This window comes from Balaenoptera physalus, assembly GCF_965194825.1.
Source record: "Balaenoptera physalus genome assembly, chromosome: 7".
NCBI lineage: Eukaryota > Metazoa > Chordata > Mammalia > Artiodactyla > Balaenopteridae > Balaenoptera > Balaenoptera physalus.
Genome location: NC_138886.1, coordinates 120,808,195 through 120,830,371, shown reverse-complemented (window position 1 = coordinate 120,830,371; position 22,177 = coordinate 120,808,195). Strand labels below are relative to the sequence as shown.

General features: G+C 42.5%; 1 protein-coding gene across 8 annotated transcripts in view; it reads left to right on the top strand.

Moving 5' to 3' along the window:
• CLCN3 (chloride voltage-gated channel 3) overlaps nucleotides 1-22,177 on the top strand; it is an 84,432-nt gene that overhangs the window by 53,582 nt on the left and 8,673 nt on the right. For all 8 annotated transcript variants that reach the window (XM_082468863.1, XM_082468862.1, XM_082468866.1 and 5 more), the window contains 8 exons: nucleotides 3,935-4,034; nucleotides 5,338-5,525; nucleotides 6,512-6,634; nucleotides 7,793-7,999; nucleotides 10,093-10,173; nucleotides 11,089-11,634; nucleotides 13,911-14,097; nucleotides 16,630-17,028. In XM_082468863.1, coding sequence (XP_082324989.1) covers nucleotides 3,935-4,034; nucleotides 5,338-5,525; nucleotides 6,512-6,634; nucleotides 7,793-7,999; nucleotides 10,093-10,173; nucleotides 11,089-11,634; nucleotides 13,911-14,097; nucleotides 16,630-17,028 — 1,831 coding nt within the window. The remainder of the gene's footprint in view (nucleotides 1-3,934; nucleotides 4,035-5,337; nucleotides 5,526-6,511; nucleotides 6,635-7,792; nucleotides 8,000-10,092; nucleotides 10,174-11,088; nucleotides 11,635-13,910; nucleotides 14,098-16,629; nucleotides 17,029-22,177) is intronic.

The window sequence follows — 22,177 nt, the reverse complement described above, 5'->3', positions numbered from 1 at the left end:
ATTATGCCATGATCCTTTGAAAAATAGTAAAAAAAGAAAAAAGAAAAAAAGAAAGAAAGAAAAAAATATTGATTCATGTAGTTCTTTCAATAGTTGACACTTTCATTACACCATATCATTATACAATATCAAAAAAGGCACATTTGTTAATATCAACACTGATCTCCTCAGAAAAGTCTTTAAGGATTGGGATGGCTACAAGTTTTCTAAAATTCATTTTTACTTGAAAGCTCAAATTCTATCATTGGAAACAAATACACATTTTACTTGAAATGACAGGCTTACTTGGTTCATTTTTGAGAAAAATACCTGTCAGATTTCCAAGTCTGAAAAACCATGGCTTGGTGGTTTTCTTTCAAGTAATATGGGGGTGTTCCATGGAAGCGGTTTATTTTGCAGCTCAAGTAGATGGCACAGGTGCTTTTCCTCAAGGCCTCGCCTCTGGCTTCAGTGTGCATCGGAAGCGCTGTGTGTATACTTCAGTCATCACACGCAGTGTTAGGAAGCCTCAGTGGACGGGGCACAGTACTTTTTACTGCTTCCTCAAAGACATTTCAAAGTGAAACTGGCACGTACTGACCTTTTAGCTCTAAGTGGCAGTGAAGAATGTGATGACTGCCAGGGTGTTTGGATGCCACCGCCTTGACTCTGCTGAGGACCCAGCAGTTTTGTTATCGCTTTTGCGTTATCAGTGGAAGCATCAACATGGTGAAAAAGGTGCATCGTGTTTTAGTATTACTATGAAAATAACTTTGACCTTGAAGACCCCTGAGAAGAGGTCTCAGGGACACACAGGGTGTCTGGGCCACACCATGAGAACCACTGTTTTGTTTTGTTTTTTAATTTATTTTTTTGTTTTTATTTTTATTTTTGGCTGCGTTGGGTCTTTGTTGCTGCGCGCGGGCTTTCTCTAGTTGCGGCGAGCGGGGGCTACTCTTCGTTGAGTTGTGCGGGCTTCTCATTGCAGTGTCTTCTCTTGTTGCGGAGCACGGGCTCTAGGTGCTCAGGCTTCAGTAGTTGTGGCACGTGGGCTCAGTAGTTGTGGCTCGCGGGCTCTAGAGCACAGGCTCGGTAGTTGTGGTGCACGGGCTTAGTTGCTCTGCGGCACGTGGAATCTTCCCAGATCAGGGCTCGAACCCGTGTCCCCTGCATTGGCAGGCGGATTCTTAACTACTGCGCCACCAGGGAAGCCCCCGAGAACCGTTTTAATCCAGTGTGCTTAAGTCACACACACTATAAATTCCGTAGCTTGTGTGATTGTTAGGTAAACACAGTTGTACTTGGAAGTGTATTACTTTACAGAGTCACTGACATATTCAGGGAGGGTTTAAATGTGTTCTCAAGTGAGGGGTAGGAAAGGGTCCATAGATACCGTGTTTATAAAATTTTAGAGAAAACTGAAACTAAAACCACAACACACATCCCTTTTTTTCTCAGGTTATGAAAGTAGTCCATGGTCCTTGAAAACATTTCAAATAATATAACAATAAGTGAAGTAGTCAGCGAGTGTCCTAGCTATTCACATCAATCATCTCTTTCTAAGTAAGTCAAATATCATTTTCAGTGCTTTAATATATGCTTATATAAGCATGAAACTCTGTTAAAGCTGGGAAGTTCTACATGTAGATGTTCTTACTGTTGTTGTTAAAGCATCAAATTAAAAAAAAAGAAAACTTTCTATTTCAGTGCATATAGCTATCTAATTCCTTTTTCCCGTAAACTTTTTATTATCCTTGTAGCCCTCCTACCCCAGATTATTTTGAAGCAAATCAGCATTATATCATTTCAAATATTTATGTCAGTATTTCGCAGGATGGTAGCAATCTAATTCTCATTCCGCTTTTATTTGTTAGCTTGACTTTTTCTGTAAAGAGAACCTTCCCACACCAATTATCTGGATTCGCTCAAGTTCGGATTGTACAGAGAAGGGAGGAAGTTTGACACCTCACAGCTCCCTAGCGCCCTCAGAGTTGACCAGTGAGGTTTTGGTTTGCTTTTTTGGTTGCTGTTTCTGTATCTTCATGGGTCTAAACATATTTGATGTGTTTTAATCATCACAATTATTATCCTTATTGATGCCCATGTTATTCCATTTCTGACCAGTGGCAGCTTATTTAGGTTGGTGTCTGAGTCCTTTGGCCCGTGCTTGGTAGACTTTGATGTATCCTGGGAAGACAAGATAATAGATAATCCTGGCTGATGTTACACGTTTCCTGCACCGAACCTGGACCTCTCCAAGGAGCTCTGGTTCCTTTGAAGGAAAATGGTACACAGGCAGCCTGAGCGCTGGAGGCTCTCACTGCTTGCAGGCTGGCCATTGTTTCTAGCCTCTTAAGTTTAGAGGAACCTTCTAATTTAAATTAAATGCTGGAGGGCTTTCATTTGACTTCTAGTCCTTAAACCTGTGTCTCCTTTCAGCCAAGCCCGGAATCTCAGCGTCACACGCATTGGTTCTCCTCACAACACACACACAGCAGATGTGTTGTTTCAGAATAATGCTGCCAACGCTCTCGCCAGCAATATGCTTACTGAAGAGTTTGTGTTTTCTTTTTTTACGATACTTTTTGTCCTTAGTGTTTATCCCACTAGGGTTATACATACAAATTACTTTCTTTTATAGTCCCTGTGTCTCCCAACTTATTGCCTTCCTCCTCTTACAGGTAATGATTCACACTTTCAGTGTTATGTTTTGTCCCTTTATTTTTTAAAATACAAGCATATATATTTACTTATTTTTCTTAGATAAATGGTAGCATCCTGTACACACTTATACCTTGCTTTTCTCCCCCAAACGATACTGCATTTATCTCATTCTTCTTTAATGGCTTCAGAGTTTTTCATGACCTAGATGTACTGCAATTTATTTAACCAGTACTATATTGATGAACATTTAGATGATTTTCAAATTTTTACTTAATGTTATATCTCATTAAACATTACAGTTATTCTTACTTAGAGGAAGAAGCAACATGAGGTTTATTGTTTTTGAAAGGAATGACCTACCTTCAATTCTAAAGAATGGTTAATATCTGTGATTGGTTGCTTATAATATAGAAGGAATAAAATTGCCGCATTCAATTTAGGACTTACTGAGTCTTTTGAATGGAGCCTTGTGGCTTGAAATAGAGCAAATGTTTGAAATAGGCCAGATCATTGAATTCCGGCTGTAGCCCTCCCGTGGGATGAAGGAGCACTGAAGTCCTGGCCCGAGAATGTGGCTTTGTAAAGCAGCCGTGGTAGTAGGACAGAAGAGGTTTGGGCAAGTTAGGGATCGATTCTTAGGAAGAGAGGAGAGACTTGCCCTCTTGTGTCTTAGAGTGAGATCTAGAAATCAAATCTGTTGCCGTCCTGCGAATCTCACCTCCTGCTCTGTATTTGTAGACGTTCCTGCCTTACACAGTGATGGGACCCTTCCCCTGGGATTGGAGCGCTCCATTCCCGCATATTACAGGCCTACACATTTTGGCATCCCCTTTATTCACATGACTGCTTTGTACTACATTTATGGGCATAGTACTGTATTCACTGACCTTGCCTTTTAAAGACTATTATATTCCACTTAACTGCTAGAAGCAGAGAATGAGCAGGGAATGACAGACATTTCAAGCTATAATGTCTTATTTCTGTTAATATAAAAGATGTATACCAGCTAAGATTGATTCAGTTTAAAACAATCTATGTCAGACTTTATGTGGTTTGTGGACCCCTTTGCTCTCATCCTGTGGTTCTTGTTTAAAATACAGATTTCTGGGTAAATGCTTGTCATCTGGGTCACAGGTGTCTGACCCCGTGATTCTGCCCCAAACTCTCTTATCCCATTATTTAGTTCAGAAGGTGCTGTTCCATGTATAGTAACTGAGAAAATCGTTAGATTCTAGAATTGTGGCTTCTGTTCGTAGTTTGAAAAATGAAGCATAAACGTTTCTAATTTCAGATCAACAGCAAAAAGAAAGAATCAGCATGGGAAATGACAAAGAGTTTGTATGATGCGTGGTCAGGATGGCTAGTAGTAACACTAACGGGATTGGCATCAGGTAAAGAAAATTTTTAATGTAACCCTTTCTTGGTTAACAGGATAATAAATAGTTCTCCGCTCCTTCTTGCAATTTTTTTTCAGGTACTTTTCGATTTTTAGAAGCATTTGTTTTGTTTCTTTCCTTCAAAAAAATCTTCTTAAATATAAGACTAGGAGGCAGGAGGCTCAGAGTTCTAGGCTTGGCTTTGTCACCTTACGTGTCTATCCAATTCGGTTGATCTTTCTCGCTCAATTTCTTTATCTGTAAGATACATGGTTTGGACCAGATGATCAGTGAAGTATATCTTAATGTTAACATCACAGTAAATAGCTAATATTTATTGAGTGCTTCCTGTGTGTCATACGCTGTTCCAAAAGCTTTACGTGTGTGTAAACCTCATGGCAATCCTATGGTCTGAGTCTTAACAGACGAGGGGACTAAGCACAGAGAGCTTAAGCGACTTGACCAAGGTCATGTAGCTAGAGAGTCGGCAGGCCACGGTCAGAGCCCGCACTTAAGCTCCGTGTGGGCTGCACCATGCCCAGAGGCCCTCTGGGTGAGACTTTAATAGCAGTTGAAGATGTGAAAACAAACACGAAAGGCTGTTTTACTGACTTTCAGCTTCCACTGTGGAAGATTATGTCCCGAAGAACATGAGGGAAAGTTAAAATTTGTGTAGAGAGTAGAGGCATCTGATACCCCTTATTGGCTGGCCACTGTTTATGTGACCCATTGTTCTTTTTATATGAGAAGGACCTAGATTTTGACCATAAATTTGTGTATTCTCTGTATTCTGTCAGTAAGATGATCTTGGTATATTTGATTTTCTGTTAAAAGAAAAAAAAAAACCTGATTGTCTGTCACAGTAATTCATTAATGCCATGAGTTTCACTAATTCTAACGGATATTCCATTTTAATAAGCTTGAGATCCTTTGTAAATCTATGGATTAGGTTTCAGATTAAAACACACTAGTAAAAACTATGACTTTCACAACCTGAGATGAGCCCCTCCTGCCAGGTAGGTTGTCTTTGGAAGATTCCGACACATTTTAAAAATCACAGTGAATTTTAATGATGTAAGTAGTTTTAATTTCAAGCGAAGGATAACAATTTTATTTTAAAGAATAGCTATTTACACTTTTTAAAAAGTAACAGAAACTTATTTCTAATACGACTTGAAATCTTAAATTTGTGTAGTATTCTCTTTATGACCCTTTATTTGTAGGGAGTCCCCAGCTTTCCTTGACCCTTTTAACCTGATAGTTCTGGGCTCCCCAGAAGTGGACTGCCTGTTTTCACCACCTCCAACATTTTTTCTAGGGGCATTGGCTGGTTTAATAGACATCGCCGCCGACTGGATGACTGACCTCAAGGAGGGCATCTGCCTTAGCGCACTGTGGTACAACCACGAACAGTGTTGCTGGGGGTCTAATGAAACCACATTTGAGGAGAGGGATAAATGTCCACAGTGGAAAACGTGGGCGGAATTAATCATAGGGCAAGCGGAGGTGAGTCTTGCTTTGTCTCAAAGTGAATTAATAATTGATACCGTGAAATGAGTCTCCAATTCATTTAATTGTAGAATTAATCACATGTTAGATGACTGCAACTGCATTAAAGGAAAATAAAGAAAGAAATGTAATAGGATAGAATGGAAAGTATGAGAATACGTTGGTGTGAGTAAAATGTAGGTACTGTTTCAAGAGGCTCTTCTATTAACTGCATAGCCACATACAAGTCTGCTGGGTTATGACGTAAAATGTGTTTCTTATTGTAGAAAAGAAGTGCAGTAGGAGCTGTGTAACCACAAAGTGCCTATTAACATAATACATCACAATTGTTTGGGAAGTATGAATTACCAAAATTGTAGTGAAAATAAGCCTTCTAACTGGAGATATCTTGCAGAAATGCCTAGATTTTTCTTTGTGGCATGACAGTTTTTAAATGAGTATTTTACTATTGTTGATGTTCTATAAAGAACATTTTAGAAGTTAGAATATTATATTTTATATATATATATATATGGTTACATGGTAAGATATGGATATGTTTTTAAAATTTTATTGTAGCTGAATTTTAGCACTAAAAAGACTATGTCTGCTGGTGAGATGGGCAGTATGCTGTTTCTCACTTAATCTTCAGGAGAATCGCAGCAAAATGAAATCTGAGTGTGAAGCTAGTTTTGTCTTCACCAACTGTTTGCAAAAAGTGGTTTGTGGGTTGGCGGAGATTGAAGTGCAGCTGAGATTCTTGGCAACAAGACTTTGAGGATCAGGAAGAAGCTAGGAAAAATATTAAATAGATTGTCTCCTTGGTGTGTATACAAATATGTTTTTAGATTCTACTTAAATATTTTGTTCATGTAAAGCTTTTATTATTGTGGCAGTAAACCAGGAGACTTCGACAGGTTTTACCCAAGCTGCTGAGGTGGCAAGGGCTTGAATTAGTGGTGCCCGTAAATTAAGTTCATGCTACTGAACGATTTGTTTTTTAGGGTCCTGGTTCGTACATCATGAACTACATAATGTACATCTTCTGGGCCTTGAGTTTCGCCTTTCTTGCCGTTTCCCTGGTGAAGGTGTTTGCTCCGTACGCCTGTGGCTCTGGGATTCCAGAGGTAAGCCATGCAGTGTTTCGTGTCATTAACATTTTGCAGTTGTGATACTGATCTTTTTGCCTGTAGGGGGGAAAAGTAGTGGTTTTTCTGGGGAAGTGGTTTGTTTGTAATATGAAAAAGAAAATTTTTTAAATGTCAGCTGATACTAGACATCTTTGAAAGAAATTCTTCCCCATACTCGTTTCATTGTTTTTTTGTGGAGGTTGATTTTTTTCCTCACCACGAATTTCGCACATGACTAAACGAATATCAGCACTCAGCTAAACACCAAGAACCTGGAAAATATCTTGCAGCCTAAAGTTCTCTGGTGACTTAGTTGATGTTTTGCTCTCATGAACCGGATTTGATTACGTTCATTTTCTTTTTATAACTATCTTTTAATTAGATAAGTTAATAATCCTTGAATTTGGCAGATAACATTTATAACCCTTTTGTACTTTAAAATAAATATTTGATCATAGTGGGTCCATAGTACAAACTTTTGGGTTTTATTTTTTATCAACAGTGACTTAAAGAAGAATATACTTAGGATTGAACATGATGTGAACTTATTTCTTTTCCCTTTTTAGTTTTCTGTCTTAAATAAGTTACTAGCTTTTTCTAGTGCATTGCTTTTAAAAACAATTTTAGTGATTTTAAAGCTGTATTAATTAAGAATATCTTTAATAAGGAGCAATACTGTGTAGTATTTAGCAGTTGTCACTCATCCTTCTTAATATATAGGAAAATATTACACATTATTACAGTACTCTGAGAAGGCACAATATCTTTAAAGGCAAAATATCTTCATTTCTGACACAGAATGTCTGAAATGTATCTAACTGTATTATATGTCTGTAACAGAAATATCCCAATTTACCATTTGCTGGTTATGTAATTATACCCCTTGCATTGAAGTCTGTAGCCCCTTAACATGGCCTGGTATTTTAGTTTTGTTCATGAGATAGGGTTGCCTTCTATCCTTGCTGGGGAAGAGAATTAGAATACGTTACAGATTTATTATATAGAGCATAATAGTTCAAGCTTTCAGAAAATGAATTGTGAATCTTTCCATTGTCCACCAAAGTTTGCAGGGTGAGTAAAACAAGAGAGTAATCTATTAGTTAATGTCTCATGTTTCTTAAAGGAAATTAAGCTGCCTTGATCTTTCCTTTGTAGATTAAAACTATTTTGAGTGGATTCATCATCAGAGGCTACTTGGGAAAATGGACTTTAATGATTAAAACCATCACATTAGTACTGGCTGTGGCATCAGGTTTGAGTTTAGGAAAAGAAGGGCCCTTGGTACACGTTGCCTGTTGCTGTGGAAATATCTTTTCCTACCTCTTTCCGAAGTACAGCACAAATGAAGCTAAGAAAAGAGAGGTAAGCGTCTTCTTTTGTTTGACAGATGAACATCTGTTACATAGACTTAATCAGTGAAGAATTTCCTAGTGTAAAGATCACATTGGGTAAATTCTGTATTCAGATTACAATTTTAATGTGTTCTGAATGATCTCCAGTATCTGTCTGGAGTCCATCCCCAGTGCGGCTCACTCCTGTATTTCAGGGAGGTTTAGATGGCCTGGTGTCCGTTGGTTTCAGCTGAATTTCACAAAGGTTTGCATTTGTTTTTGCTTTGCCTGACACCTCTCCTCCTCTGAAGTGTTTCCCAAATGTAACATTGTTTTTACTCCCGTTTCTCCGGATCATTGTTTCTCCTGGGGTGGGCCATCTCGCCAGCTGTCTTCCTCTGGAGGAGGTGTCTCATGCCCACTGGGAGAGGTGTGTCATCTCAGAGAGCTCTCTGGCACCTTAGGGAAGCTCGAAGGGTCTTTAACCTCCTGAGGTTACATCAGAGATTCACGTTAAGGGGATACAGGACTTCTCTTGCCTGAGATCTTCCAGGAGACCTTTAAACTTGATATATCATAGAGTTCCCCTGATGTCTCTAGGTTGCTGTGGATATTTTCTAGAAGAAAAGTGGGCTCCTGGGACCTTCTTATTAGCTCTAGACTTTGGGAGCCCAGTCCCCTCCTGTTTCCCCAGTCTCAACTGCATTTGTCTACCCAGTGCAGTTCCTTTACTTGCTATTGTACCTTGACATTTGTGGGGTAAGATTTTAATTTCTATTTATTCATTATAAGTACAAAAATCAATTTATTAGAAAATATTATAGAAATTAAATTCACCCAGATTTTAATGTGCACACTGTGAAGATTAGTAATGTTCATGACATTAACTTGATTCTGACACCTTGGCGCGTAAATGACTAGAGTTCACACGTTAGTTGAAAGCATTTAGGCTTCGTATTTTGGCCTTCTTCCCTTGACCACTTCCTTGATGTGTTTAAATTAAGTGATTCTTAGATATTTATGAAACAGACAAAAACATCTGTGACTTTTAGGTATGTGGGTGCTAGCTTGATTTTAAAATTCTATTATAATAAACTTAGAATCAGAGAATTCAGTTAAGTCTGTTGTCTGCAATCCTGTTGGTGGAAAAAAAACAAAACGGTAAGTTAGATTTGCTCTTCCTCCTCCCCCAAACAAGCAGTCTGCCTTCTAAAGCCGGGTACAATTTAATTAAAACAAGTATTTGTTCATTTTTAATTTACCAACTACTGACTCTGGAGCCTGACTATGGAGTTCGTGCTCTTAACACTTACAGTTTAATTTTTATTATTTCAGATTTCTCTTTCAGAGATGTCAGAATTCACCATTTGAGGAAATGCTTTGGTAGCCTCAGATATTTACTGGAGTAAAGTAGTGAAAGGAATAAAGACTTAGGAAAGTACTTGATTACCAGTAGGTGCCCAGTGACTTGCTATGTGTGTTTGGCTTCGCCCTGGTGGGAGGTGGGCAGCGTTCACTGGCCGCCTGGGGACGGGAGGGAGGCCCGCGCGTGCTGTTTCTTCCTTGCTGTGGCCTGTGGTGCGCGTGCGCCCTCGGGCGGCCGTGGTTTGCACCTTCAGCCGAGGCTCCCCTGGGGGCAGGAGCGGGCTCTTCAGAGGACTTAGGGAACGGAACCTGTAGGGGGCGCTATAGGTTTTAAGTTCCCTGGACATTTCACTAGGACGTGGGCTGGAGTAATTATTAATGATGCAGCAGTGAGCTCCAAAATCTGAAGAAATAATATCCTGTTTAAAAACAAACAAACAGCTCTCTCCACTGGTGTCCTCAAGCACACATCTCGAAGGTTGTCTGTGGTCATTGCCTTTTCTTTACATCCTGCTTATTACATTGGTATATCTCGCACAAATGTTTTTTGACTGAATATTGAATATAAGAGTGACCTTTCAATTAAAGCAGAAGAGAAGAAAATCTTTTTAGAAGAAATATTTGCCTTTGCTTGGAGAGAGGGAAACATGTGAGTTAAATTCAGAAGGGCATTTCGAAAATTTGAGTAACATGAAGAATTTGTGTTTGGTATACTTGAGTTTATAAGAACATGTGAAATAACCTGCATCCTCTTTGTAGGTGCTATCAGCTGCCTCAGCTGCAGGTGTTTCTGTAGCTTTTGGTGCACCGATCGGAGGAGTTCTTTTCAGCCTGGAAGAGGTAGGTTAAAAACAACAACCAGCAATTAAAATTATGTATAATTACCATTACACATGTATTTTGGCACACTTTTCAGTTTTATAGCTAGTGTAATAGATACAGACTTTGCTTTTAAGTTTTCAAATTTATTTTCATAGTTATTTATCACTCTTTCTTACATTAAAAAGTCATGAAAAGTAATATATATGTTCTTTATTGAGAAAAGTCTTTTTAAAATATTCATGTATAAAATGTTAGTGATTATTTAAAATTTAACTTTGTTGAACATAAGAGTAAGCACAAATAGAAAATATTGGAAACAGTCCTTATTGGCTAAATTATAGCCTTGTTTTTATTTAAAGATTTTTAATCAGTTTCTAAGTCTTTTTAAGTTTTTCTTGTGTGATTATTTCTATGGCAGTTATTGATGTTTAAGGAAATAACTCTGGTCGCTTCAGTGGAATATTTTGTTTTTGTGTTCTCACTGGTGCTTAAGAGTTTTTACACATTTACACAAAAATGTGACTTAGAAATGTTTAAAATTTACTTTTCTCCCCCAGTTGTTTATGTTCTTTTTGCTTTAATATATAAGAGGGAAATTAAATACTTCTTTATGAACTAACAGGAGTTGGTGGTGGTACATTTATTCTTAACTACCATGACTGAATTGGCATGAAGCTCATGTTAAAAATAACACAATGCTACGTATTTAAAATAATTATTAGACATTTATAATCAGTTGATACTGTGAATTAGTAATGATGTGATAGCCAAAGTTACTAAATAGTTGTATTTTTCTTACCACGGTAAAATCCATTATATGTAAATTCTAGCTGCAGCAAAATTTAGAGTGTTGATATTTACCGTTCAAGTTATAACATATCAGAACTACTTATAAAATGATAGCATTAATTTTTCTTTTCCTTTTTTTTTTAGGTTAGCTATTATTTTCCTCTAAAAACTTTATGGAGATCATTTTTTGCTGCTTTAGTGGCTGCATTTGTTTTGAGATCCATCAATCCATTTGGTAATAGCCGTCTGGTCCTTTTTTATGTGGAGTATCATACACCGTGGTACCTTTTTGAACTGTTTCCTTTTATTCTCCTCGGGGTATTTGGAGGGCTGTGGGGAGCCTTTTTCATTAGGGCAAACATTGCGTGGTGTCGCCGACGCAAATCCACCACGTTTGGAAAGTACCCTGTTCTCGAGGTCATCATTGTTGCAGCCGTCACTGCTGTGGCAGCCTTCCCTAATCCCTACACGAGGCTCAACACCAGCGAACTGATCAAAGAGCTTTTCACAGACTGCGGCCCCCTGGAATCCTCTTCTCTCTGTGACTACAGAAATGACATGAACGCCAGTAAAATCGTTGATGACATTCCTGATCGTCCAGCAGGCCTTGGAGTATATTCAGCTATATGGCAGTTATGCTTGGCGCTCATATTTAAAATCATAATGACAGTGTTCACTTTTGGTATCAAGGTAGGTGTTCCTGTGAGGTGATATGTAAGTAGTCTTGGCATGTTAAGAACTTGTATGTGGAATGAGAAATGAAAGTTTTATCTAAAGATGGTTGCTTCATAAATGTAGGCTGAAAAAGTTATCTTTTGGGTTCAGTTCTTAGTAATGAAAAGAAGAATTTTTTAGGATATATTGTTGAGCATGGTGTTTCTTGCTGGGTTAACAACTTACCCCAAACCCAGCAGCTTAAGAGAACCGCTTACTGTGCTCTTGATGTTGGGTCAGTAGGATGGGAGGGTCTCAGCTGGGCATATTGTGTTCATGGTCAGTTCCACGGTTGTCATCAAGACACGGCTCGGCTGGTCATTTCAAAGCCATTCGTGTGTGAGGCATCTCAGAGCCATTCGTGTGTGAGGCGTCTCAGAGCCATTCGTGTGTCAGGCACCGGGGTTGAGCAGGTTCAGACAGCTGGGGGGGACCATCTGGGCCACTGCACTGTCTGTCTGTCTCTGGTTTTTCCCTCGTGGTGGCCTCAGGGTGGGTGGATTCCTCACATGGTGGCAGTTCAGGGTCCCCAGAGCATGGTTCCAAGAGGACCGTTTCTAACCTAGCCAAGGATGTCCTGCAGCACGCCTCCTGTTGAGTTCTGTTTCTCTCTGCGGTCACAGAGGCCCCGGGTTCAAGGAGGGGACACACACTCTGCCTCAGAGTGGGAAGGGGTGTCAGAGAATTCATCATTATGTTTTAAAACCACTTTTAGTAGCTTCCTGTTGCTGCTGTGACAAATTACCCCCAAATCACATACATTTATTACAGTTCTGGACATCAGAAATCCAAATTGGATCTCCCTGGGCTAAAGTGAAGATGCAAACAGGGATTTACGGAGGTTCTGGGGGGGAGTCCGTCTTCTTGCCTTTTCCAGCCTCCACGTGCCTTGGTTCCTGGCCCCGTTCCTTCATCCTCAGAGCCATGGCTGGTCAAGTCTTTGCTTTATCTCAGCATTCTGACACGAGCTCTTCTAAAGCCTTCTTTCACATTTAAAAAGCCTTTGTGATTACTTCAGGCCCACCCATATCATCGGGGTAATGTCCTGTTTTCAGGTCAGCTGATTAAACAACCTGAATCCCCCCTGCGTGCAGCGGACCGATTCCCAGGAATTAGGATGTGGGTGTGTGTGGGGAGCCCTTGCTCTGCCTCCTGTATCACTGTGGCATGTTGGCTGGAGAGGGCCCTGTGGGCTGGGCTCAGAGCTCAGTCACTAGGCCTGGGAGTACCAGGCCTTTCCACCAGGGGTTTCAGGCAGCTAGGCCTTGTGCCCTGGGACGTTGCTTCTTTTGAATTTATGAAAGTGAGAATAACATTCATCAGTTAGTGATCTGACAAAGATGTAATTCTTACGATCGTCAGTGATGTGTGTGGGAATCAGATGTCTGTCCTTCGGACCCTCGTTCTTTAAAGGCCGGCGCCTGTGGCTGACGCAGCTGCTACCATTCACCGGCGACGCAGCGCCGTGAGCCACGGGGAGGACAGCTGCAGCTCAGCAGACTGCAGCAGCAGCAGCCGCCTTTGAACCGCCGTCTCTCTCTTCTGTTGGGCTCTGCCGTAGTCCGCTGGGCATGTGGGTTAAGTGATGATAGAAAAGCCGTGATGAAGTTTCCCCTTTTTTCATAGCGGACCAAGTGAGAAGAGCCACTGCAGCCCCCACTTCTGCAGGGAGTCCGCTCTGTGAATCCAGCTTTCTCCCACGGAAGCCAGAGGTGGCGGGCAGGCCGCCAAGGCCCACGTTGCCCTCCGCTCTGGCTGAGGGCCTACCTGGTGGGAGAGTGCAACGTCTGTTTTGATCCCTTCTGTGTGCATATTCTTTTCATGACCTGACACAGTTGTCAACACGTATTGCTCTGTGCTGGGCTCGTTTCGTGCCTGGCAGGTTGGAGCTGTTGGTCTTTTAATATGGGTTAAATAGTTGGTCTGCACTGTTCCTGGTTTCCTCACTAAATTGAATCAAGAAAACTGTGCGCCTTTTAATCATTTCTTGTATGTGTGTATGTAAGGGACCGGCATGAAGAGACCCCTGAGCTAACGGAGAAATAACCCTTGGGTCACCTTCTCTTTGGGCTGGGGAGTGTGGGTTGTTACTTTGTAACTGAGCTGGTGGGATTGTTGCCCTTACAGTTAGAACAAGGGTTTGTTGCAGTTCCCTTTGCGCCAGGATTCCGTGCTGCGCCTCAAGGCTTCGACCATCGGTCTGGAGCAGGCGCGCAGAGGAGGTGCCTCACCGAGCGCTTGCCCCGTTGCAGGTCCCGTCGGGCTTGTTCATCCCCAGCATGGCCATCGGCGCGATCGCCGGCCGCATCGTGGGCATCGCAGTGGAGCAGCTGGCCTACTATCACCACGACTGGTTCATCTTCAAGGAGTGGTGTGAGGTCGGGGCCGACTGCATCACCCCCGGCCTTTACGCCATGGTCGGTGCGGCCGCCTGCTTAGGTAACGGGGCCCTGCGCATGCGCGCGTGTGTCTGTGGCCGAGAGAGGAGCGGGGTGGGGGAGGAGGGCACGGCGAGGCATGTGGCCTGTGCAGCGCTGGTTTTCATCTCGCCAGTCCCTGCACACTTGTGAATGCAACACCGTAGGAGCAGTTAACGTCTTTTTAATATCGCGTGATGCTGTAGGGCAGAAAACATCTCAGTACAACAGAGGCTTGATTTGAATCCTGGCCAAGGAGGTGTTTCTTTTCTCGTTGTCGGGGTGCGTGGCTCACCTGCAGCCCCTCTAGCGTGGTTCCTGGGTTAGCACGCAGCAGAGCTTCGGGGTACCTTTACTCCGCCTCCGCAGAGGTTCCCCGTCAGTCTTAGTAAAAGGTTCTTTACCAGGCTGCCTCCATTTAAGATGCATTTACAGCCGAAGGAAAAAACTAACTAGTGCTTTAAGGCAAAGAAAAGCGAAATGTCTGCATTACATTCTTAAGAGTCTATTTTTTGTCCTCTTGGACATGAAAAATCATTATTTTATTTTATATTTAAAATGTCAACTAAACTTTGGTTATAATATTTAACTATAGTTGGTATTTTGACTCAGTTGTGTTCAGTGAGCCAGAATTGTGTAGTTATTGATCTTCCAAAGTGTCATATTAAATGCAAGTGTTGGGAGGAATCGTCTGCAGAGCAGCAAGTAGGCATCCGCTTTGCGGTGAGCGCCGCCGCGCGGGGTGCGGTGCGCGGTACAGAAAGCAGCGTGAGCGTGGGCCCGCCCCTCGCGAGCCGCGGGTCGGGGGACGAGGCCAGCGCTGCTTAAACGGAGGAGCACGGCGCGAGGCGATGGGCTCCAGCGCAGGAGCGCGGTCCGGGGCCCTGCGGGGATCCAGAGGGAGGGTGGCGGCAGGGGCTCTGGAAGAGGAGCAGGGCTTGAAGGGGCTGCCTTTGTTGAAGAGGAGAGTGATGTGCAGACAGCGGGGTCGGGACGGGTGAGCGCGGCACGCGGGGGGCTTCGGAGAACCCGGCAGTGTTGGAGTAGAGAGTGCGTTTTGGGCACTTTGGGAAAGAAAGGTGGATTGGTGAGAAGGAGGCAGTGACTTAGGTCAGGGTGAATTTCTATTTGGAACTGGTCAGATCCGTGGCAGGGTTGCGGCTTTGCCATTTTTAGTGTGATGATTCTGGGAAAATTCCTTTACTGCTTGATTTTTATCTTTCTTATCTTTAAAATGGAAATAATAACTACTTATTTCCTACAGTTGTTTTTGAGGATTATGTAAAATAAAATGCATATAAAGCTGTTAGCACAGTGCCTGGTAAAATACGTGCTTGGTTAAAAAAATAAAAGCCTTTGTAAACCGCCTAGGGTATCCCAGGCATAGTGTAGATACCTAATATATAGTAGGTTCTTTCTCCCTTCTATTTTTAGGTTAAAAAACAAAAAGGAAGAGCTTTAGCTTCACACAGTATCAACTGACAAGCCCTGGTAGGTTTTTGAGCAAAGGAGCAACATGGTGAAAGTAGCACTTAGGGAAGTTAACCTGGGGACATGGCTTATAAAGTGGATGGAAGGTAATGGGGCCCGCAGTCAGGGAGGTTAGATGAAACAGTATTCAAATTCAGGAGCCGAGACTTGAGGGTCTGACTAGGTGGGTAATAGTGAGAATACTGAGAAAGGGGCCCCTAGATAGTTTGCAGAGCACATCAGCTAGGACTAGGTGAGAGTCTAGATGTTGGGATAGAGTAAAGGGATGAACCAAGAGTGGCCACTAGGTTGTCAGGAGGGTTGTGTTGTCTGGTCCTGGAGTTGGGGGCCGGGATAGGAGCTCTCTGGGGGAGAAGAGGGGTTTGGCTTTGAGTGTGTGGTGGTTTCTGCGACAGTGGGTCCCCCAGAGTCTTCACAGTTGGAAATGAGACCAGCGTAGCCGGAAGATAAGGTGTGGGTAGGCAGAGACACGGGACAGACACAGCGTGGGTGGAGGGGCCTGGGTCAGGGAGGCCTCAGCAGCGAGCAGGGTTCACAGTGGTGATCTGGTAGATACCTGGAATAGTTCAGGTGAGTTTTCTAAGTGGGGGCATTACACTGTTACCAGAAACCGCAAGGCGTCAGAGTGTTTTATTCATTTTGAAGAGATTTACAAGAGAGAAATGTATTAATTTAATATTCTACCCACGAGTTTAATTTGTAAATTGGTAGTAAACAAGTTAGCTATGCTGTGCTTCACCAAGTTCTTTAAGAATTAATTGTAAGCTTTTATAGCGGTGAAATTATCTTTGTGATAGCAGTAAACCAAAATGGCAAACTGTATTAGTCGGTCAGCTGTGATTTTTTTATCTGAAGTAAACCAGTTTTAAAATGTTATTTTAATAGTCTTCTGTGTTATAAACAAAGAAGATGGTTTCTCTAGATGTTATTAAAATAGCGATGATCCTTTTCACTAAGTTCTGTTTATAATTTGTGTCCCCCTGCCTAGTGCGGAAATTCTACCACCGTGGATTGATGAGGACCCTGCCCTTCCTGACCTGACCTGTGGTCTTATTTTTTTCAGGTGGTGTGACAAGAATGACTGTGTCCCTGGTGGTCATTGTTTTTGAGCTCACTGGAGGCTTGGAGTATATTGTTCCCCTGATGGCTGCAGTAATGACCAGTAAATGGGTTGGAGATGCCTTTGGGAGGGAAGGCATTTATGAAGCTCACATCCGGCTAAATGGATACCCTTTCTTGGATGCAAAAGAAGAATTCACTCATACCACCCTGGCTGCCGATGTCATGAGACCTCGGAGGAGTGACCCTCCGCTGGCCGTCCTGACCCAGGACAACATGACCGTGGATGACATAGAAAACATGATTAACGAGACCAGCTACAACGGCTTTCCTGTCATAATGTCCAAAGAGTCTCAGAGATTAGTGGGATTTGCCCTCAGAAGAGACCTGACAATTGCAATAGGTACCCTTTTAAAGAACTACACACACATATACGTCTATCTACGGCTCTGTCTGTTGGTATCTAGATACCTAGGTGGACGAATCTAAATATAGAATAGATTTCTGAAAGAAAGCAAAGCTATAAAATTTAATTGGTTGGGTTCGTGGGGACAAGTGGTGTATTTTATGTCTCGTAATATCTTAGGTTCTTTAGGAAAGGAATTTACCCTTCCGTGGGATGTTTTCCAGCTAAATACTGTTTTATCTTCTGACTTGGCATTGTTATCAGAGACTGGAGTCAGACTGTTTCTTTTCTCACTCAGATAAGTCTTGTTAAGTTGACAATGTTCACAATAGCATGTAATATAAGGCCTTAGTAACTGCCGAGGCATACAGCTAAATACCTTCTTGTAGTTAATAAAGTTGGCTTATTTGAATGCAGGTTATTGAAAATTCCATCATCTTTGGTCTGTCTCATGTCAGATCCATAGGGTTTTGCTTTTTCAATTTTGGGATGTAGATTTACAGTATTAACTTGTAATATATAGTTTAAAGCAGCGGTCCCCAGCCTTTTTGGCACCAGGGACTGGTTTCACGGAAGACAGTTTTTCCACGGACGGGGTGGGTGGGTAGGGGTGGGGGATGGCTCAGGCGGTAATGCGAGCGATGGGGAGCGGCAGATGAAGCTTCATTCGCTGGCCGCCCGCCCGCCCGCCGCTCACCTCCTGCTGTGCGGCCTGGTTCCTAACAGGCCGTGGACCGGTACTGGCCCAGGGTTGGGGACCCCTGGTTTAAAGCGAAAAAAATTATAGAGATTTTATTTTTGGTTAAATGCCAGGTTGAAAAAGTATATAAGGCATTAACCATTCTATGTTATTTCTTGGATAGAGATTAAACTTCTTCTGAGGAGGAAGCCAATTTTGTTCCTCCAAAAGTTATTTATCCCCTTTGCTTGTGGTCCTGCAGTATTGATGAGGGCCCAGTAAGGCCTCAGTCCTTTTCCACACAATCTGACTCCTCTTCCCAAAGCCCCAGAGGTAATAGAGCAGCGGGCCTCAACCTTTTTGGCACCAGGGACCGGTGTCGTGGAAGACAGTTCTTCCACGGACGGGGCAGGGGGACGGCTCAGGCGGTAATGCGGGCGATGGGCAGCGGCCGATGAAGCTTCGCTCGCTCGCTCGCCCGCCGCTCACCTCCTGCCGCGCGGCTTGGTTGCTAACAGGCCGTGCTTGCGCCGGTACCGGTCCGTGGCCCAGGGGTTGGGGACCCCTGTGATAGAGGGTATTTTCGTCCAGCCGTTGCTTTGATACTCCTGGTGTTCAGCAGAGGACTCGGAGCTGAACATGTAGAGCGTTCAGCCTGTCCCCAAAGGTCATTCCTGTGAGCCCGTCACCTCCCTCCAGCTTACCTCTGTGGCCAAAGGGTGTAAAGTATTTCAGTTCCTGAGCCATTTGAAGAGGGAGGGCTGGGTGGTGTGGGTGGGCAGCGTCTCTCAAAGCAGACTGGAAGCTCTCGGTTTACAAGAGCTCTTCAAGCAGAAAGAAGAAAGAAAGAAAGAAAAGAGCCTATGCAGAATATCCGGTTCAGCTAAGGAAGAGGCTGCAGCTTTGGGAGACTTGCTCAAAGCCTAGCATTCCCTTGAGCTGATAGACTGGTAGTTGTCTGAGTGGGCGGAGTGTGTGTGTGACGTGGCCGCGTTCAAGTGTTTCAGCCTCTGAGCCGTCACCACGGCCGACCTACAGTCGGAGAAGAGTTTCGCTGTTCATATTTTATTCTTTACGTTGTAATAGTAAGCGAAAAAGAAAAGGGTTAGAATTTTGGAATTTATGTAGGAATTTAAAGGAAAAAAAGCCCAGGTTTTTAAAAGATAAAGTGGTAAAGTTAAGAATTATTTATATTCCCATTGATTCTGTGGACATATTTTTAAAAGCTGATTTTATTACTGTCTTGAGAAATAGAACATTGGGATAGCAGATAATGTCAGTTTAAAGGAATAGGGGTACTTTAGATGTGTGAAACAGCAACTCATGTCGTCAGAAGTGTTAGTCACAGCATGATTTTTTTTAACACACCTTAAATATTTGCCAACATATATTTTGGTAAAGTTTTAGTTTTTGAATGGGAAAAATAAACCTGTACACTAGAGTTTTGTATATAATATGTAGTTTATAGATATTTATATAAAATAGTTTATCAAAGGACTGAAAGGAATGCTTGAATAAATTGTGAACTATATACTATGTCTGGGGGTGGAAAACTCAAGATTTTAAAAGAGCAGTTTTCTCCAAATTTATTTATAAACTCGGCATTAAATTTTATGTTACATCGTTAAAAATTTTTTTTTTAAATTTAATTTTAGTTTTGGCTGCTTTGGGTCTCTGTTGCTGTGCGCAGGCTTTCTCTAGTTTTGGGGAGCGGGGGCTACTCTTGGTTGTGGTGCGCAGGCTTCTCATTGCAGTGGCTTCTCTTGTTGCAGAGCACGGGCTCTAGGGTGTGTGGGCTCAGTAGTTGTGGCATGTGGGCTCAGTAGTTGTGGCTCGTGGGCTGTAGAGCACAGGCTCAGTAGTTGTGGCTCACGGGCTTAGTTGCTCCACGGCATGTGGGATCTTCCCGGACCAGGACTCGAACCCGTGTCCCCTGCATTGGCAGGTGGGTTCTTAACCACTGCGCCACCAGGGAAGTCCCTTTTTTTTAGTTTGTATGTAGATAGTACATTCACATAGTTCAAATTCGAGAAGATTAAAAGTTTATAGTGATGAATTGCCATACAGAGAAAGAAAAAAAAAGGTATATAGTGAAAAATCTCTCACCCATGACCTCGTAATCAGCAGTTTAGCTCCATAGGCGACTGTCTCCTTGGCTTCTTACGTTTTCTGTAGGTATCATTCTCTGCTTGTGTAAGTAAGTATATACGTTTTCTCTTTTTTTTTTAAACAAGTCATAACATGCTACCCAATACATGCTGTTCTGTCTTGTTTTTTTCACTAAACAATGTTTTTTTGGACATCTTTCCAAATCATTTTATTTTTAACAGCTACACAGTACTCCACTGAGTGGATGTACCGTGGAATACATCATGATTTTTTAAATCTGCTTCCCACTGATGGACATTTAAGATGTTTTCAGCGTTGCTATGATAAAAATTGCTGCCTCACATATCTGATAGCCTTGCGTACTTGACGTTTTGCCTATGCAGATGTAGGGAAATACTAGAAATGGAATCGCTGGACCAGAGAGTAGTACATCTGTAATTTTGTAAGGTATTTTCAGATTGCACGAAGTCGTGGCTCTGCCGTGGACTCTCTCACCAGGAGGAGATGACAGTTTTCTGTGTTAAAGTTTAGTCCAAATGGAGAGACATTTCCTCCTGCATTTTTTTGGTCCAGATGGAAAAGTGAGGCTGAATGTTTTATAGATTTGTTTAAAATGAAGCATATATTTAATACTACATTTATAGTGTGAATTGAATCATCTTTCCTATCTTCCACCTTAAGGTATAAAAAGTGTACTTGCTCCTTTCTGATTATGTGCTAGGAGCTGTGAGTTTTACAGGGAGATTCTTAACGCATGAGAACTCGAATACTGCTGACATACTGAACACGATGAGAAGGGTACCATGGCACAGTGACAGACTGCTCCCCTCGTTGTACTTTTCTCCTGCCCCCTCAGGAGCTTCTGTTCAGAGAAAAGCTTTAGCTTGTGCGCCTGGGAGAGAGGATCTGCCGAAGGTTTTCCCCATGGCAGTATTATTATCAGCCTTAGACTGTGAAACAGCGTTTACTCAATAATCCGAGCTGCAGTACGTGGACCAGCCTTTTGTTTATCTCTCTGTAGGAGTTAAAATTAACTTTGTACCTGCCCAGGTAGTTGAAACACCATTTTATGAGTATAGAGACTTTTTTGGTTTCTAAAATGAATACAAGTGAAAGAGCTGTAGATCCCTGGGGGATGTTTGGAACCTGTCACTACCAGGTTTCACAGAGCATCTGTCATACATGCTCACAGCACCTCCGTTCCTCCATTCACAGGCCGTTAGCCCGGTGCTTCTACGGGCCAAAAGCAGCTTAACGAGCATTTTTCAGAAGTCATTTATGTCAGTCGCTGATGGGCTTTCTTCTTCTCCGTGCCCTTCTCATGCTTCTGAGGTGCCTTGGGGAATCCTAGCGCTAGAACGTCACTGACTGTGACAGCACAGTGAAGCAGGGCCTTGCTGGTCAGAAGGAGTAGAAAGCGTTGCAGTGTGTGTTTATGAGCTGGGCTCACTGCTCGTGTAGGGCGGATGCTTGTTATTTTGGCTTAAATATTTTTGTGGCAAAACTCATGTTCAGAATGTGTTCAGTATGACAAATACGATACTTGTACACAGAGCTTTGGATTCATACTACCTAGGAGCATAAGCTCTTCCATTTTGCTTGTGTATTCTCTCCCTTTCATGGGTTTCCTCCTCCTCCCCATGGTCTCTGCCCCTCCTCTGCCGTTTTCTGCGTCTTGGCCACCTGTTGTCTCACAGTTTGAGAGGTGGCAGAGGGGAAGTAGGCACAGGACAGGAGCACTTGAGGCGGAGCCCCGGAGAGCGGGAATGAACGGAGCCTGTGCAGATCAACCTCGAAAGTCGGTTGGTGTCTGTGACGTGTGTAACTGTACTTTCAACCCACCTCATGACGCACCTAGAAAATTAAGCTTGAACGTCAGAAAAGAGAAAGAAGTAGCTGGTTCACAGGGGTAGGATAGACAACATGGTCCAGGCAAGGATGAGATTCTCTGTGGTCCCACCTGCAAGGCAGGAGGAGTGGCCCACGGCACAGGCAGGCCGCTCGGGGGTGCGTTCCTGTAGTCAATGTGCTCTCGTTACTTGTGTGCGTTTAAAAGCCCGTACTCCCAACGTGCTTCCTTGTCCCCCAGAGTTAGACCACAGCAAAGAAAATTATACCATGACATAATTATACCACAAGTCTCTTATTTGCATGAAGGTGATTTGTTATTGGTGGATTCTAAATTCTGTCTAATTTAAGAAATTGCTAAATGGCTTTTCAGTCGGTTTTTTTCTTGGTTAGGAAGATGGGAAAAGAAAGAGGGGACCAAAAGGATACGTTTATTTATTGTTTTAAACCTCTGAATAAGCAGGTTGTCCTGAAAACGAAACAAACAAAAGAAAACCTATCAGTTTTTAA